This window comes from Martes martes (assembly GCF_963455335.1).
Source record: "Martes martes genome assembly, chromosome: 16".
Lineage (NCBI taxonomy): Eukaryota > Metazoa > Chordata > Mammalia > Carnivora > Mustelidae > Martes > Martes martes.
Window position 1 is genome coordinate 11,555,655 of NC_137904.1, and position 16,033 is coordinate 11,571,687.

General features: G+C 49.4%; 1 protein-coding gene across 1 annotated transcript in view; it reads left to right on the forward strand.

The window, feature by feature from the left end:
- Nucleotides 1-243: 243 nt before the first annotated feature.
- SPECC1 (sperm antigen with calponin homology and coiled-coil domains 1) overlaps nucleotides 244-16,033 on the forward strand; it is a gene marked incomplete at its 5' end in the record, with an annotated part of 201,217 nt that continues 185,427 nt past the window's right edge. The window contains 3 exons of the mRNA XM_080826605.1: nucleotides 244-294; nucleotides 8,776-8,946; nucleotides 9,717-9,746. Of these exons, the coding sequence (XP_080682731.1) occupies nucleotides 244-294; nucleotides 8,776-8,946; nucleotides 9,717-9,746 (252 nt within the window). The remainder of the gene's footprint in view (nucleotides 295-8,775; nucleotides 8,947-9,716; nucleotides 9,747-16,033) is intronic.

Here is a 16,033-nt window from a genome sequence, read left to right on the forward strand (position 1 = left end):
TTCAAGGAGCTGGAAGCCATCTGTGGGTCGGAGCAGGGCAGAGCTTCGTGACTGAGGTGGGCCAGGCCTGGTGGCCAAGAGACTGGGTGGGGGGTGCTGTTGAAGCCTCCAGGTGAGAGACGAGGACGGCTCAGGTGGGAGCAAATCATGGACAGGGTATGGAAGTGCCGAAAGGGAGCCACAGAGTTTTCTGGAGGTTTAGAAAGGGGAATTGAACATTCATAAAGGGAGGTCTCGAGGTGAATGCCCCAAGATGAGAACCATGAGCCCACTGGCCAAGTGGAGAAGATCAAGGTAAGTGGAAGGGGGGCTTGGCCAAGCCCTGTTGGGTTGTCCCTTAAATTGGAAGAAGGAGGAGCCATGAACAGGCCTGGGTGCCCAGCCAGAAGTGGCACTGCCTGGGGCCACACTGGGGAAGTTAGCAGACTTCTCAGCCTCACTCGTCCCCAACTGTACAGCGTGGGTGACAACAGCTGCCACAGGGCCATCAGCACTAGAGAAAGTCACCTCTAGCGATCGCTGAATGTCATGCCTGGCACATAGTCAGTGTTGATAAATGTTAGCTTAAAAATAAGTTAAGACGAAGGGTTTTGAGCAGGAAGTGATGATCCCAGCAGAACTTTGGGAAGTCTGTCAGGATTCCAGGGACGAGGAACTTTCCCTAGGGAAGTCTGCGTTGAAGAAAAAGGCAGGCTTCTCTCAGGAAATGGGGCAGGAGTCCCATCTCCCAGCCTGGGGCAGCTGCTGGCTAGAGAAACACAAGTCCCAGGGAAGAGCCCACGATGTCACTGAGGTTTTGGGTCAGGGATAGCAAGCCAAAGTTTGTGCTGATAATAGAAAGGGGAAGTCGGGGGGAAAGCCGGCTAGTCAGGGTCTATGCTGTGCACTGTGCTGGAGTTCGGCCACGCTCGGGCAAAGGCAAGGAGGCTGCCTCCTGGGGAGGGCTCACAGGCCAGCCACGCAGCAGGTAAGTCAGCAGACAAGTCTCAGAGCCCCGGTGAGGCCCCCTGGACTGGGAGAAGTTTCTAGAGGGGAGATACTTGACCTCACTTCAGAAGGCAGCATTGAAGTTGGCCAGGCCAAGGGGGCACGACTGGTGTCCTGTGCTTCCTCTGCTGGCCCCAAGAGAGCACTAAAGGGTGAACAGGAGGCACTTCTTCCCCCAGCCCCCTCCTCAACGAGTCTCCATGGCTTGGTTGCGTTTCTCTACGGAAGGCCACAGTTTCTGTCTTTCAGTCTCCCTGGGTTCCGTCTACTTCCTCCCCTGAGTCCTGCAGGCCTCGGGGTGATAACGGTCCTAACCTCCTCTTGTTGCTCCACCAAACCCTGCCCACACCCTTGAAAACAGTTCTTTTCTGAGCCCTCCTCAGCGTCCCCGCTGGTGTCCCAGCCAGGGCCCAGAACCTGGGACCAAATAAATGACATGGCCCACGAAGCTCCCACCTGGAGATTGGAAAGTCTCCAGTTCCCTCCTACGCTCTTGTTTTCTGTTTTTCTTACCACATTTTTAAAAAAATTGTGGTAAAACACACAGAATTTGAAATTTACCATAGCACCCATTTTTAAGCGGACAATTCCATGGCATTAAGTACACTCGTAATGTTGTGCACCGTTCCACCACAGAGCTGTGGTCCCCTTATAAAACTGGAATTCTAGACCTATGAGACAGTAACCTCTGTGCCACCCTCCCCCCAGCCTCTGGCAGCCACCATTTTACTTTCTGTCTCAATGAACTTTACTATTTTATATAAGCGGAATCCCACGTATGGCATTTGTTTTTTTCTGGCTGGTTCATTTCACTTAGCATCACATCCTCAGGGTTCATCCGTGTCGTGGCACGTATCACATTTCCTTTCTTTCTAGGACTGACTCCTGTCCCACTGGATGCATATGCCACATTTTGTTTATCCGTTCACCCATCAGTAGATGCTTGGGTTATTTCTGTCTTTGGCTGTGGTGACTAATACTGCTAAGACCATAGAGGGAAAATATCTTTTTGAGATTCTGATTTCCATTATTTGGGAATATATCCAGAAGTGGGCTTACCACCTCTGATAACCCTATTTTTTTTTTATTTTTATTTTTTTTAGCAACTGCCATGCTGTTTTCCAGAGCGGGTGCACCATTTTACATGCGCAGCAATAGTGCACCAGCGTTCCAGTTTCTCCACATCCTCACCAACACTTGTCATTCTGTTGTGGCTGTTGTAGTTGTGTAGAATAGCCATCCTGGTGGGTTGGATGTGCATATCTCATTGTGGTTGTCATTTCCACTTCCCTAAGGATTAGTCCTGTGGAGCCCCTTTTCATGTCCGTGCTGGCCATGTGTGTATCTTCTTTGGAGAATTGTCTATTCAAGTTCTTCGTCTGTTTCAAATCATGTTTGCTTTCCTTGAGTTGTTGGGAGTTCTTTATACACCCTGGGTGTTAACCCTTTCTTCCTCTGCTCAGACTGCCAAAACCAAATACCAGAGACTCAGTGGCTTAAACAACCCATGTTTATTTCTCACAGTTCTGGGGGTTGGGAAATTCAAGACCAGGGCGCTGGCTGATTGAGTTCTTTCTGAGGGCTCTTTCCGGGCTCATAGATGGCTGCCTTCTCACTTGGTCCTCATAAGATCTCTCTTTGATTCCAAGGCCACCAATCCTGTCAAATTAGGATCCCGCCCTCATTTATGACCTCATTTAATTTTAATTTGTCTCCTAAAAGCCTTGTCTCCAAATACGATAACACTGGGGGCTAGGGTTTCAGCATACGAATATGGGGGTGTGGGGGACATCGTTCAGTCCACAGCAGACCCCCTTACCAGATAAATTATTTACAGGTATCTTCTCCCATTCCATGAATTTTTTTTTTTTTGCTCTGTTTATTGTGTCCTTTGATCCACAAAGGTTTTTAATTTTGACGTAGTCCGATTTATCTATTTTTTTCTTTTGTTGCCTGTGCCTTCGGTGTCATATCAAACAACCCATTGGCAAATCCAAAGCCACAAAGGTTTTCCCCTTTGTTTTCTTCTAAGCGTTTTACAACTTTAATGCTTGCATTTAGGTCTTTGATCTGCTTTTGAGCTAACTTTTGTTTATGGCGCAAGCTAAGGCTCCAAATTCGTTCTTTTGAATGTGGATAGCCAGTTTTCCCAGCACCATTTGTTGAAAAGACTGCCCTTCCCTACTGAATGGTCCTGGCACTGCATTACAGTTTTTATTCTTAGTTACCCTTCGATAGCTCTTTTAAAACTATTTCTACAGAAAGAGCTCTTGAAGTATTTTATTTCCATCTCCTTTTCTCCTGCCTTGGCTCATGCACTTTAAATGCTTTGATGTGAAGCCACATTATAGGTAAGGAAATAACTACTAATTAGTGGCCATCCACTGCTTGGGATGTTGCCTTCTTGGTTCAGCTTTGGAGACAGCAGGATGGCTGGGGGCAGTGATTCTGAGCTCTTGCCGGTCTCAATATAGTTCCCAGATTACAGCCTCTTTCTTGGGTCTGATTTCATATTCAGTGACCCAACTCCTCTGTTCCTTATCCCAGATCACACCCTAGATGCTATGGAGCTCTGCCTCGTGGCAGCGTCTCATCGTTGCTACAAGTTCTTCCTCCATTTTTGACGTGGGTTGTTTTTTTCGGGTTCGAGATGGTGTGGTTAGTGACGTACAGATGTTCTTTTCTGTTCAGATTTTGTTTTATCACTTCCTGGTACTTGTTTCCTTTAAATGACTTCTGCTGATGAGATAAACTATATTTTGCCATTTTTTTCTGAGACCACGTGGAGATCTGTTCTTTTCCTCATTAATCGGGAAGAGATCTAAGGCGAATGGGATGAATTCTCATCTCCAGACCACAGGAAATAATAAATTTGGAAGAGTTTCCTGTGGCCTCCAGCTGAAGTCTGGGATTCCCTCGGCTGCTCCCAAAACAGATTGTCGGCATTAACGTTTCCGTGTTGGATGGGAAATGAACCAGGTGCCCGACTAAGAACCAGCACCCAAGGACTGTTCTTCTTCCTCTAGAACAGTCTCTCAACCTTGACTGCTGACATTATAGGCCAGACCCTTCTTCATTGTCGGGGCTGCCCTTTGGCTTGTAGGATGTCCAGCAGCATCTCCAGGTCTTCCCAGTAGCACACCCCAAGTTGTGACAACCAGCACTGTCTCCATACACTGCCAAAGGCCCCGGGTGGCAGAACCACCCACCCCAGTTTGCGACCTCCTGTGGACGAGGTCAAGAGCAAAGTCAGCACATGCTCTGAAAAGCTCAAGCTAGATATTTTCAGCCTGTTGTTCGCTTGCGTTCTGTTTCCTGCTGAGTCCCCTGGTGATTGAGCTATGTGAACATTCATATTTTGTTAGTTCTCAGACTTGAATGCCTTAGCTTTCCGCTTCCTGGAGCTTATTGTGCTTGTAGTCAGGACCTCAGTGGCCCTCCCACTCCCAGACGCTCCTTATTTCACGATCGGCCAGAATGGGTTCCCTGTCGCCCTGGTGTTCTCTTGCCTTAAAAAGGTCATAGATCTGAGGCCCTCAAACAACCCTTCCAACACAGGCTCCGAGGGCAGCGATGAAGGAGCCGAGGAACGTGTTTCGAGGGACTGGGAGGCCCGTGCATGGGCTCTGACGTTCCCCCAGGACCAGACACCTAATCGTATTCCTAAAATAGCTCTTACCACTTCCCTCCCTCCGCCCCTCCCTCCCTCTCTCTCCTGTTTCTTTTCTACTTAATGCCATATAATTTATGAGTGACGGTTTAAGTATAAGTCTTACTCTCTTCTGTAAAGGAAAGAAGCTTGGTAAGAGAATAAAATGTTTGGAAATTTTAAAGAAAAGACCCCGGGAAGGCCCTCTTCCCACCCTTGCGGGAGTGCGTTCCTAGATCTAATTATAATGCCTTCATCAGCTTGATCCTTTGAGATGGGTTAGAAGGATTTGCAGAAATCAGGGAGTTAACAATAGAAATCTTAAAAACAAAAAAAAAAATTCCTGTACTTGGACAGAGCCCACCTATTTATTTTCTGTTACTAACTCACATCCATAAGGAGGTTACTCTTCACCCAGAATTCACACCTGTGTTCTCAGCAGCTAGGCTGTATTAAGGTTGGGGCCGATTCTCAGGATGGGTCAGCTCTCAGTGTTCATTTTCCTCTCTACACTCCCTCTTCCATGTTTTTGCAAGAAAACAGGCTGTTCTGTGTACAGGAGGAGCCCTTTCCTTTAATCTGGTATGTCTAGCCCCTGCCCCCGAAATTGATTTAATGGGTCCATTGCTGTGTACTGTTAAGATAATAAAGCGGGACCGCCCTCCGCTGAACACAATAGACAGTTTGTGTGGGGAAGGCAGCTACCATCGGCTGAGCGCCTTTTATGTGCCTGGCCCTCGGAATCCATGTTTCTTTCCATCTGTGCTACCTGCACTTTATTGGGTGAAGATGTGGAGAATCAGGGTGTTGGGAACGCATGCCCGAGTTCATGCAGCAAACAGTGGTGCTGGGTTTGGGCCAGGAGCATCGGATCCAGAAGCTTTCCTGCTCTCCTGTGGGAGCAAAGAAGATTCACGGAGGCCATATCGATCCCTGGTGTGTAAGGGCCAATGACAGCTGGGTTTGAATCCTGGCTCTGTCATAAATTCTGTTGATTTGGGCAAGTCACTTAACCCTCCTGAGCCAAAGCTTCCCCGTCTGCAAAGTGGGGGTGATACTTCTTGCCTCCCAGGGTTACAGCAAGGGTTTGCCCATGAAGAGCACTTGGCAGAGCCTCGGCAGGCTCAGAGTGGCACAGAGTGGTTGCCCTTACACACAGCACATTTCCGTAACAAACCAGTTCCCTGTGTCAGAGGTGGGGTGCATGAAAGTCTGCAGAAATCTGGGAGTGGAGCCTATGGGCACCCGCTCCCCTTCCGGCAGGAGGCCTTCCTGCAGGTGGGCAGAGGGCAGGACCCAAGCTGGCCAAGTACAGCCGATGGATGGCTCTGAATATAAATCTTTCCAGTCTGTTCCAGAAGAGCAGGGTATGGGTATGGGCAGGGCAAGGGAAAAGAGGCAGTCTCCAGACAACTTGGAAAATGCTAGAAGACACTGGTCCAGGCTGGAGGTGAGGGCTGGGGTGAAGTTTAGTCACGTCCTAAGCCATGAGAAGGGGGAGCAGGGCCAAAGCTAGCATTGGGTCTGACTGGAGTGTTTTCCTCATATGCCAGCTCTCATCGTCTCATCCGTCCCTGGGCAGCTGCACTGATCCTGAAGAGCCCAGTACAGCTCCAGGGGTCCCATCCCGGGCACTCTCCCTACCTATAGGGTTCTCTTCCAGGTACCCATGAGTAGGACATCAATTCTCTCATTTCTGTATATTCTGAATTCGGAAAGAAGGTGGCCTTTGAAGGGAAGAATCTGGCTGGTGGACGGGTCCAAAATAGAAGGCTTTGTCTGGGAAAAATGACGGGGAAAAAAGAGTGAAGGGAGCCAGGAGAGGATAGCATGGCCAACAGGAGGGGTCCGGATGAGACACGGTCTCCGGCTACAACCATTTGGAAATAACTTGATTGGGTTCAGAAGGCTCTAGGAGGGATAAAGAAAGGAGGGATGATGCGAGGGAAGAAACCCTGAGAATTTTGCCTCAGAGCAAGTAACTCATCAGTCTTTGAAAACCGGCTACACATTTTCCAGGTACACTGTCCAGAAGATGGCCAGATTTGGTGCCAGAGATTAAGAAAGGAGTGTAGATCTTGAGTTTTGACCAAGAATCACCTTGGTCTAGGGCAGAATCACCTTATGCCTTCATAAAGTAAGCCCTGGCATAGTCCCCTCGAACGAGTTGTAATCATAACATACAGGGATGCCTTGATGAAACAGAATTTTTGATTCATCTTCCTAAAGATGGGCTGACGTGTTACAGGCTGATTCTGTAGTAACTGATAAAAGGAATCAGTCATGCTCTTCAAGAATTACTCAGGCTATGTCAGCTCGTTTCTGCTGTGGGAATCCCAGTAAAATGAGTTACTGTGTAGTTGTCAACCTAGGCATGCTCTCAACATTGCCATGGAAACCAGCATTAAGACTCGAGGGTCAAGAAAGCAAAGAAAAATAATTGGTGCTAAACATCGATAACATATACGAGCAGTACAACAGAATGAAAAAAAAAAAAAAAACATCACGATCCCTGGCACCAAGCTGAGACTAATCAGGTTCGGCACTAAATCATAGAACTGAAATCATGGAGACATTTTCTCAGAGACACTGGAGAGAACGCAGGGCAAAGTCTTTATAAATACGTATCCTCACCTGTAGCCACGTTTGCACAGCTGCGGGCACAGCAGCGATGGGCTCCCGGTGGACACGTGTAATCCCCAGCGCCTCGCTGGAAGCAGGAAGAGGCGCTGGCTGGTCCCCACTGAAGCACTGTCGGTGGAAATGGTGTCTTCCAGCCAGGACCAGGGAGAGGTCACAGCCTGAGCTAGGCTGCGCCGGTGGCCTATTGTTTCTCTGATAGGTGGCTAGTGGCGTCTGCTTGGATGCTGGGAGACTCGGGAGAGGGGGCCCAGAGCCACTTGGCACCAGCTAGGATCCCTCCCTCGAGGACAGTTCGTGAGACCTCCAGGTTCTAGGAGCGTGGCTGCTGGAATCAGCTGTCTGTCCCCCACTGGTGTTTTTTAAAGTGCATTTTCCCCGTTTGTTTCTTTGAGGGGATGCCGCATTACCTGGGGTTCTGGTATTCTGTGTCGCACTTTGGTCATTGCAATACACGAAGGCTGGGGCAGGGCTGGAGCTGAATGAGCCCCCAGAAAGCATTTCCCTCCTGTGCTGTTGCACGACTGATAGAAGGAACGGGCTCCGAGGGTCGCCTGGGTGGCTCAGTTGGTTAAGCAGCTGCCTTTGGCTCAGGTAGTCCTGGGATCGAGTCCAGCATGGGGCTCCTTGCTCAGCGGGGAGCCTGCTTCTCCCTCTCGCTCTGCCTACTTGTGCTGTCTCTATCTCTCTGTCAGATAAATAAATAAAATCTTAAAAAGAAAGAAAGAAAGAAAGAAAACAGGCTCTAAGAGGTCAGGAGATGGCAGGCCGCTCCTCACTCAGGAATGAGAGCCCTGACCGCTGATGGCAAGCCTTGGGCTGCCTTTCACACCTCTGTCTGCAGGCGCTCTCCCCCGAGGGCCTTTAACTGCGGCCTGGTCCTTAGCACAGATTTCTTTCATACAACAGTTTAGATGTACTGTACAGTGTCAGGTCGGGCCAATCAAATGTGCTCCATTCATTTTCAAATGGTCCCCGTTTTTGCTGGAAAGAAGGAAAAGGCTGTGCTTCCGGAAAATCCAATTTTCAAGTACGTCATTTAGATCCATTTGATAATTCCGTAGGTTGTGCCCTTGTCAACCCCGAAGCTGCAAGTCTTAAGGACACAGAATGTCTTGACCCAAGCGGCCCGTTTTAAGGGTATAGGTATTTGGAACATAGACCTAAAGTATAAAGGTAGAGCATAATAATAGTACATATTCTACCATATACTGATACAGTAATACCCTGAACAAGAAGGAGCTGACATTTTGCTGAAAAGCAATGTGAGAGCATCAGTGAAATCACGTGTAGGTTTCACTGGTTGGGTAAAAACCACCGTGGAGCTGTGCAAAGGAGCCTTCGCGCAAAGGTGCCGGCTCCGGAGAATACGCACCGTCCGCCCAAGGAGAAACCCTCGATCTGATAACCGTGGGAACGTGGAGATCGGGGAGGGCTCCGAGATGTGGCTCCGCATATTCAAGTTGTGGACACACGTTTCTCTTTCCCGTCTCGCGCAGGAAGACGGACTCACCAGGACAAACATGAGGAGCGCAGCCAAGCCCTGGAATCCGGTCCTCAAAGCGGGCAGCCATGGGACAGACCGGGCGCGGCCCCTCCCGGCGGCGCCCTCTGGCATGAAGAGTTCGAAATCTTCCACCTCGCTGGCGTTTGAGTCCCGGCTCAGCAAGGTACAGACCCAAATGCCCCCACACGGCTGCTGGGCGCCCCTGGGGAGCCCCGGGCGGGAGGACTGAGGAGGGCGGTAAGCGAGACTAGCGGCCTGTCAAGGTCAGGAAGGAGGCTCCCGGGAGGGTCCCATGAGAACCAGCCCATCCTGACCCGAAAGAGCAGAGCAAAGGGTGGAGGGGAGCAGGGGGGCTCCGGGCTTGAGAAAGGAAATGTGCAACATGTTTAACAGAGAAACTAAGATTCCCCTGTCCTGATTGATAGGGACTCCCCCGTTAGAGTTTTGCCCCCAGCACCCTAGCCGATGGGAGTAAGGACCACCAGGGATCTCCTCCGTCCTGATCATGGAGTTGTCAATTCTCCATCTCATCTCACTTGCCCATCAGTAGTGTTAACTTGATCGATTACGCCCTCTGTGTGGGAAAACCTTCTCTCGGTTTCCTCCTCCCTCCCCGGTGGCCCCTCAGGGTCTCCGCTTCCAGCTCCCACTTATCCTCCGGGTTTCTAATGTCAGGTGGACCCAGGGTACAGTTTTGGGGGGAGGGGTCTCATCTCTTATCTAGCTGCTGTGTCTGCCCCAAAGCCTCCCTTACCATCTTGAGATGCGATTCAGAAATCGTATCACCTGCCAACAAGCGTACTCTTGAAAAATCAATATAACACCCTAACTATAAGAGAAAAAGAAGAGGCAATTTGTGTTTAAGTAAGTAATCTGTGTTTGCATTTGCATGTGCTTGAGCGTGACCACTGACAGACCTATGGTGCTCCTTAGAGCACCGAGGATGGGGCAGCTGTGTACGAAGTACGTTGTTTTTCTCCGTAAAACCAAGGGATGCTCGAGGCTCAGATAATGATGAAAAGGTGGTCCCTCTCTGTGAATGTCTGCAGAACGTGTGAGAACTCTGTGGGATACGGGACCACGTTTTTGCAACCTTGCCACATGTGTTATAGGGCGTCTGGGTTCCCCATCCTCCCACCCATTAAATACAAGCAGCACCTCCAGTCAGGGGGGTAACTAAACATGCCCCCCCCCCAATTTCCAACATGCTCCCTGAGTGAGGGTCAGCACTGGCTGCATCGAGAACAGTTCTAGTGTTAGCGGCTGTTGCCATGAATTTTAATACACGGGGGACACTTGAACATGGGTTTGAGCTGCAAGTTCACTTAGGTGCCGATCTTTATAGAACAGTCCTGTAAGGGTATTTTCTCTCCTGATTTTCCTATCATTTTCTTCTCTCTAGTTCACTTTCCTATAGGAACACGGTATGTAATATGTGTCACATACAACGACATGTTAATTGACTGTTTATGTTACCTGTAAGGCTTCTGGTCAGTAGTAGGCTGTGAATAAAGTTTCGGGGGGTCCGTAGTCGTACCTGGGCTTTTGACTGCGTGGGTCTTGGCACCCCTGTGCTGTTGTTCAAGGGTCGACTGTACATGGGGATGACATACGAATTTGCATCTCCACCCAGGAGCCCTCCAGCTGCTTTTGTGACATCGCCACTTAGATGTCTAAAAGGTACCCAGAGGGGCGCCTGAGGGGCTCAGTCGTTTAAGCCTCCGACTCTTGGTTTCGGCTCAGATCGTGATCTTGGGGTCGTGAGATCGAGCCCCCTGTCGGGCTCTGTGCTCAGCACAGAGTCTCCCTGAGATTCTCTCTCCGTCTGTCCCTCCCCCACTCATGTGTGTGCTCTCTCTCTCTTTCTAAAATAATCTTTTAAAAAAAAAAATCAATCAAAGGCAGCTAGAATGTAACAAGTCCAAAACAGACGTCCTTCCCTTCCATCTCACGCCCCCCTGAATCTTCCCCTTTGAGTCATTTCATCTTCTCAGCAGCTCAGGCCAGCGCCACCGCCTTGGGCCCTGCTTTTCTCACATGCCACAGGCCATCAGCAAAACGCCATCACTTCTGCCTTCCAAATCGATGTCCACTTCAGCCAACGGCACACCGCCTGCCTCCCTTGGGATCCCCAGGCTCTATTTGCCGCCACCTTCCTTGCACGGCCTTCCTGAAGCATCCCCACCGTTTTTGTCTTTGCACCCCACCTTCCGTTCTCAGCGGAAGCCACAGTGGTCCTCTCAGCACGGATGTGCCATCACATCTCCACGGGGAAGCCCCTCGGGGCTCCCCATTTCGCTCGGGGTGAAAAGCAAAGTCCTTGATAAAGCCGGTGACGCCCTGGAGATCCCATCGCCTCTCAGATGTCCTTGCCATCCCCCTGCCCTGCCCCCCTGGGCTCTGGACACATGCTCTCCTGGTGCCCAGTGGCACTGCCCCTCCATGAGCTAGATGCACCCCTGCAGCAGCCTGTGTGCGGCTCCTCTGCCTGGAGCATTCCTCCTCCCCCCACCCCTGCTCCTCTGCCAGTTCTTCTTTAAGTCTATACTCAAATGTCACTTTGTCAGATGTCATCCCTGGTCACTCAATGGAAAGTGCCCCGGGGGCCCCCATGCAACTTCCTCGCCCTCCACTTTCTGGCTGTGCGACTCAGGCAAGCTACGTACTGTCCTGAGCTCTGAGATGAAGGTAATACCTTATTTACCCCGAGGAATAAATGTGCACAAAGTACCCTACATACAATTTTGTTTATCATTCTAGTATGCTGGACTTGCCCACTATTTCCATGGTTTTTATTTTTATTATCTTTCACCTGTAGCATATTTGGGAGACTTGTTTTTTTTTTTTTTTTAATTTTATTTATTTGACAGAGAGAGAGCACGAGGAGGGGGAGCTGCAGAGAGGAAGAAGCAGGCTCCCCGCAGAGCAGAGAACCTGACATGGGGCTCGATCCCAGGACCTCATGATCATGACATGAGCCAAAGGCAGATGCTTAACCAACTGAGCCACCTGGGTGCCCCAAGGAGACGTTTTTAATAGAGATTTTAAATTAATATGTAGGTTTCAGACCATTAGAGCTTTTGGAATCTGTCAAAATGTTTTTGAAAGCAGTGTTTAATAAAAAAGGTCTGTGTTGGTCAAAACAAACAAACAAACAAACAAAAATGGTCTGAAGCTCAGGCGGGTTTCCTAAGGACAATGAAATGTTGGCTGCTTCTGCCCCTGACAGGTAAATGTTTTTGGAAACTTGTCCCACGGGGAAAATGTCAGGGGAAAAGCAAATATCCATGTTGCCATCTTGATGCTTGGGGTCTCCAGGTCTTACTTTATAAAAGAGAAAGCATTCGAGGGAAGGGGTAGCAGAAGGAGCCGTACGGAGTCTGTGCCTCTCTAGCCCTTGGCATGTTTCTGCATTTTGACCAATCTCCCTTTCCCGCCTCTTGCTGTGCGTAAAGGATTTGTTTCCCCCTGTAGTTTACTATGGAAATGGCAAGCACCCAGAGACGTTGAATGACCGTGACACCCACACACCAGCCAACTGGATGCTACAGTTGCCATCTTTACCATATTTGCTTTATAGTAAGTGGGTACATATGGCATGGATATATTTGAACTAGTCACAAATAGGAAAACGAGGGGTGAGGGGCGAGGAGCCCAGATGGCCCAGAGGATGTCGCTGTGGGTCTTCCATGGGCTGCTCAAGCCCAGCACGGGAACAGAAAGCCCTGGGGTGCTCAGATGCAGACAGTTCACTTCGTTCTGGCCATTAATAAGGTCCACGTCTATAAGTCAGGATCCCCTTCATTGCAAATAGCAAAGCAATGGCTTAAGGACCTTCAGCAGAAAAGAAATGGATTGAGCTTATCTGAGGTTCCATGTCACTGGGGGTAGAACAAAGGGACAAGTCTGCAGCTCAGAGAGGCCAGGACCAGGGACTGAAACACACCAGAACTCTTTCTCTGTCACCCATCTCTGCTCACCTCTGCCCCGCTGCTCCGTCGCCTGCTAACCTCTGGTCTCCTTCGGCTTGTGTTACAAAGCATGGCTGCCAGCATGCCCATGCCCCCGACATCCCTTGGAAGACCTGACTGCTTTGCTTACTTCTGATTACTTCCTTTGCTTACTTCTGATTTGTCTTAAAAAAAAAAAAAAAAATCAGGGGCGCCTGTGTGGTTCAGTGGGTTATCGGCTCAGGTCATGATTCCAGGGTCCTGGGATCGAGCCCCACATCTGGCTCTGTGCTCAGCAGGGAGCCTCCTTCCCTTCCTCTCTCTCTCTGCCTGCCTCTCTGTCTACTCGTGATCTCTGTCTGGTCAAATAAATAAATAAAATCTTAAAAAGAAAATCAAACAATAAGCAAAAAACTTGGAAAAGTCTCTGCTTTGCTAGGCATGAGTCATATACTCCCCCTGACCAATCCCCTGTGGGTAGGGTGGCTGGGGCTCCCCGCCCTTGGAAAGCAGGGACTTGTAGTTTAAGCATGTTCTGCGTGAGGCTTGGGGACCCAGCCAGTCTTACGTAATCATTCTCCAGGAGTGCTCCCCACCTGTGCTGCCTCAAACACTAGCCACCGGCACGTGTGGCAGTTGAACCCCTGAAGTGTCAGAATTAAGTGTGCTTTAAGTGTGAAATACACACCTGAGTGTGATGAGTCAGTGCCAAAAAATATATATAAAATGCCTCATTAATGTATTTTACACTAACTTATAATATTTTGAATGTGTTAAGAAAATATGTTCTTTTTTTTTAAGACTTTATTTGACAGAGATACACAGCGAGAGAAGAAACACAAGCATGGGGAGTGGGAGAGGGAGAAGCAGGCTCCCCAATGAGCAGGGAGCCCGATGTGGGATTGATCCCAAGACCCTGGGATCATGACCAGAGCTGAAGGCAGACACTTAACGACTGAGCTACCCAGGCGCCCCTAAGAAAATATATTCTTAACATTAATTTTACCTTTCATCTCACTTTGTTAATGTGGCCCCTAGCCATACATGGCTGGTGTTACATTTTCACCAACAGTGTTTTGCTAAACCATTGGTTCTCCGAGTGTGGTCCCCAGGGCAGCAGCAGCAGCAGCAGCACCAACCAGGAACTCGTTAGAAATGCAGATTCTCCAGCCTTGCTCCAGACCTTGGAAATCAGAAACTGGGGGGTGGCGGGGGGAGGGGAGGCAGATTGGAGGCTGGGGTATAGGCAGCTGTCTGCATTTTAACAAGCCCTCTGAGGATCCTCATTCCCCCGAGGTTGAGAGCCGGTGCTCCGACCAGAACACGGTTTCTGCCTTTGAAGATGGGATTAGGATAGGTGTGATTTTAGAAAGCTTCAGATTCCCCTCCTGCCCCATCTTTGTGGAATCGAGAGGAATTTCTTAGCTACGTTAATCTGTGAGCTCTTTAAACTTTTTCCCCTTTGTAAGCTTTCCTGTGCAGGTGCTCGGCAGCTTAAATATCAGTGAACGCATTCTTGAAAATGCTTATTAAACCTATCAAAGTAACACCCGAAGTGCAAACCTGCCCAGCGATCTTCTGTAACAAACCAGAAACCTCAACGCCTTCAGGGACCAGCCAACGAAGCCCAAAGCGCAGGCGTGAATAGAGACAGAACAAGAATTACTGAGCCTCCGTAGCTCCGTGTGCCTGACGTTGATGTCGCGGCCAAAACTGCGTGAGAGAGGAAGAGGTTTGCTGCAGAGAGAAAGGATCAGCTTTTAGTGTGTGTGTGCTGCCTTCTGGGGGAGCCTCTGAGGAGTAAATCTTTCTCAGATGGGATTCCTTGTGGAAGGTGCCCCCCTCTAAATGCCTTGCTGCCTCCCCAGCTCCCCGTGCTGCGCGGGAAGGAGACAGCCTGCTGCTGGCCGGTAGCACATCTGGGGTGTCCTTGGGCCTGGAAGGGGCAGGTCACATCTCTTTATAACAGAGTGGGACCACGAAGGGGCAGGTCTCCACTGCTTGCTGGCTCCGGTCCTCTGTGGCCTCCACCTGCCATCTCACCGAGGACCATGCTTTTAGGGAAAGGTGGGGTGGGAGGAGCAAGGTCGCCCCCGTGGGCCACACCCCCAGGGGGCGGAGCCTGGAGGTGGGTGGAGGCTGTGGTGGGACCACAGGAGGCAGTTTCAGTTAGGGGAGGGTGCGGAGGGCTGAGTAGGCGAAGCGTGTGGGGGTGGGAGAGGCAGGGTTTCCGGGGAGTTGTACTCTTATTTTTGGATTCCCCCCCATTCTGGTTTGCAGACCGAGCCTTTGCTCTCCCGGCCTTCGACTGTGGAGTTTAATTATTCCAAACTCCGCATCAGACTTTACAGATTTTAGTCCTGTCCCAGAATAAGAGAGAGGTCAGTGGAACCAAGTGCTTATCATTTTCATTGCTGCCTTAAAAATTTCCCTCAACTGCAATGATTTCCGTTTTTCATTTGAGGTGGTGTGCAGGGAATTTTCAAAATCTTGGGTGGCTCGGTCGGTTGGGCGGCTGCCTTGGGCTCAGGTGGTGATCCCAGGGTCCCAGGATTGAACCTTGCCTTGGGCTCCCTGCTCAGCGGGGAATCTGCTCCTCCCTCTCCCTGCTGCTTCCCCTACTTGTGCTCTCTTTCTATCTCTCTGTCACATAAATAAATAAAAATCTTTATTAAAAAAATAATAATCAGAACTAATTTTCTCTGGGGACCCAGGGAGGCATCTGGGCATGCTTCTAGGCAGAGCGAGTAAAGTTCTTTTTAAATGTTTTGGGTTTTTTTTGTTTTTTCTATTGAGAAAACTTTGCTGACATCATGAACTGTTGTCCTTTAGTACTAAACACATATTTCACTGGTGACCTGACAGATAATTTGAGAGGCTGGAGAAATTGGGAGCAGGGACCGTTGTTACTCTGAGACAGGACGTAGAGAAACCGTGGTGGGGCACCTGGAGGCAGGGCAATCCAGTGACTTCTGCCACAACCCAAGTGCTGTTTAGTCCTGTTGTTAAACTAGGGCTCTGTGCTATGGGACAGAAAATATGGTTCTGCTCACTTCTAGTGACTGGAAGTGCATGCAAATCTTCCATTTAATATTAGCTCTTTGTTTTTAAATGTCTAAAGACATTCACCAATATTTCTAAGCTAATATGAAGACTTTTGCCATCTTCCTTTTTTTAGAAAGTATGCTATAGGGAGTTCCCATTTCATGAGTAAAGTCTCATTTTGGGATGATGGAGATGGATGGTGGTGATGTGAATGTATTTAACGCCACCAAACTATACACTGAAAATGGCAAATTT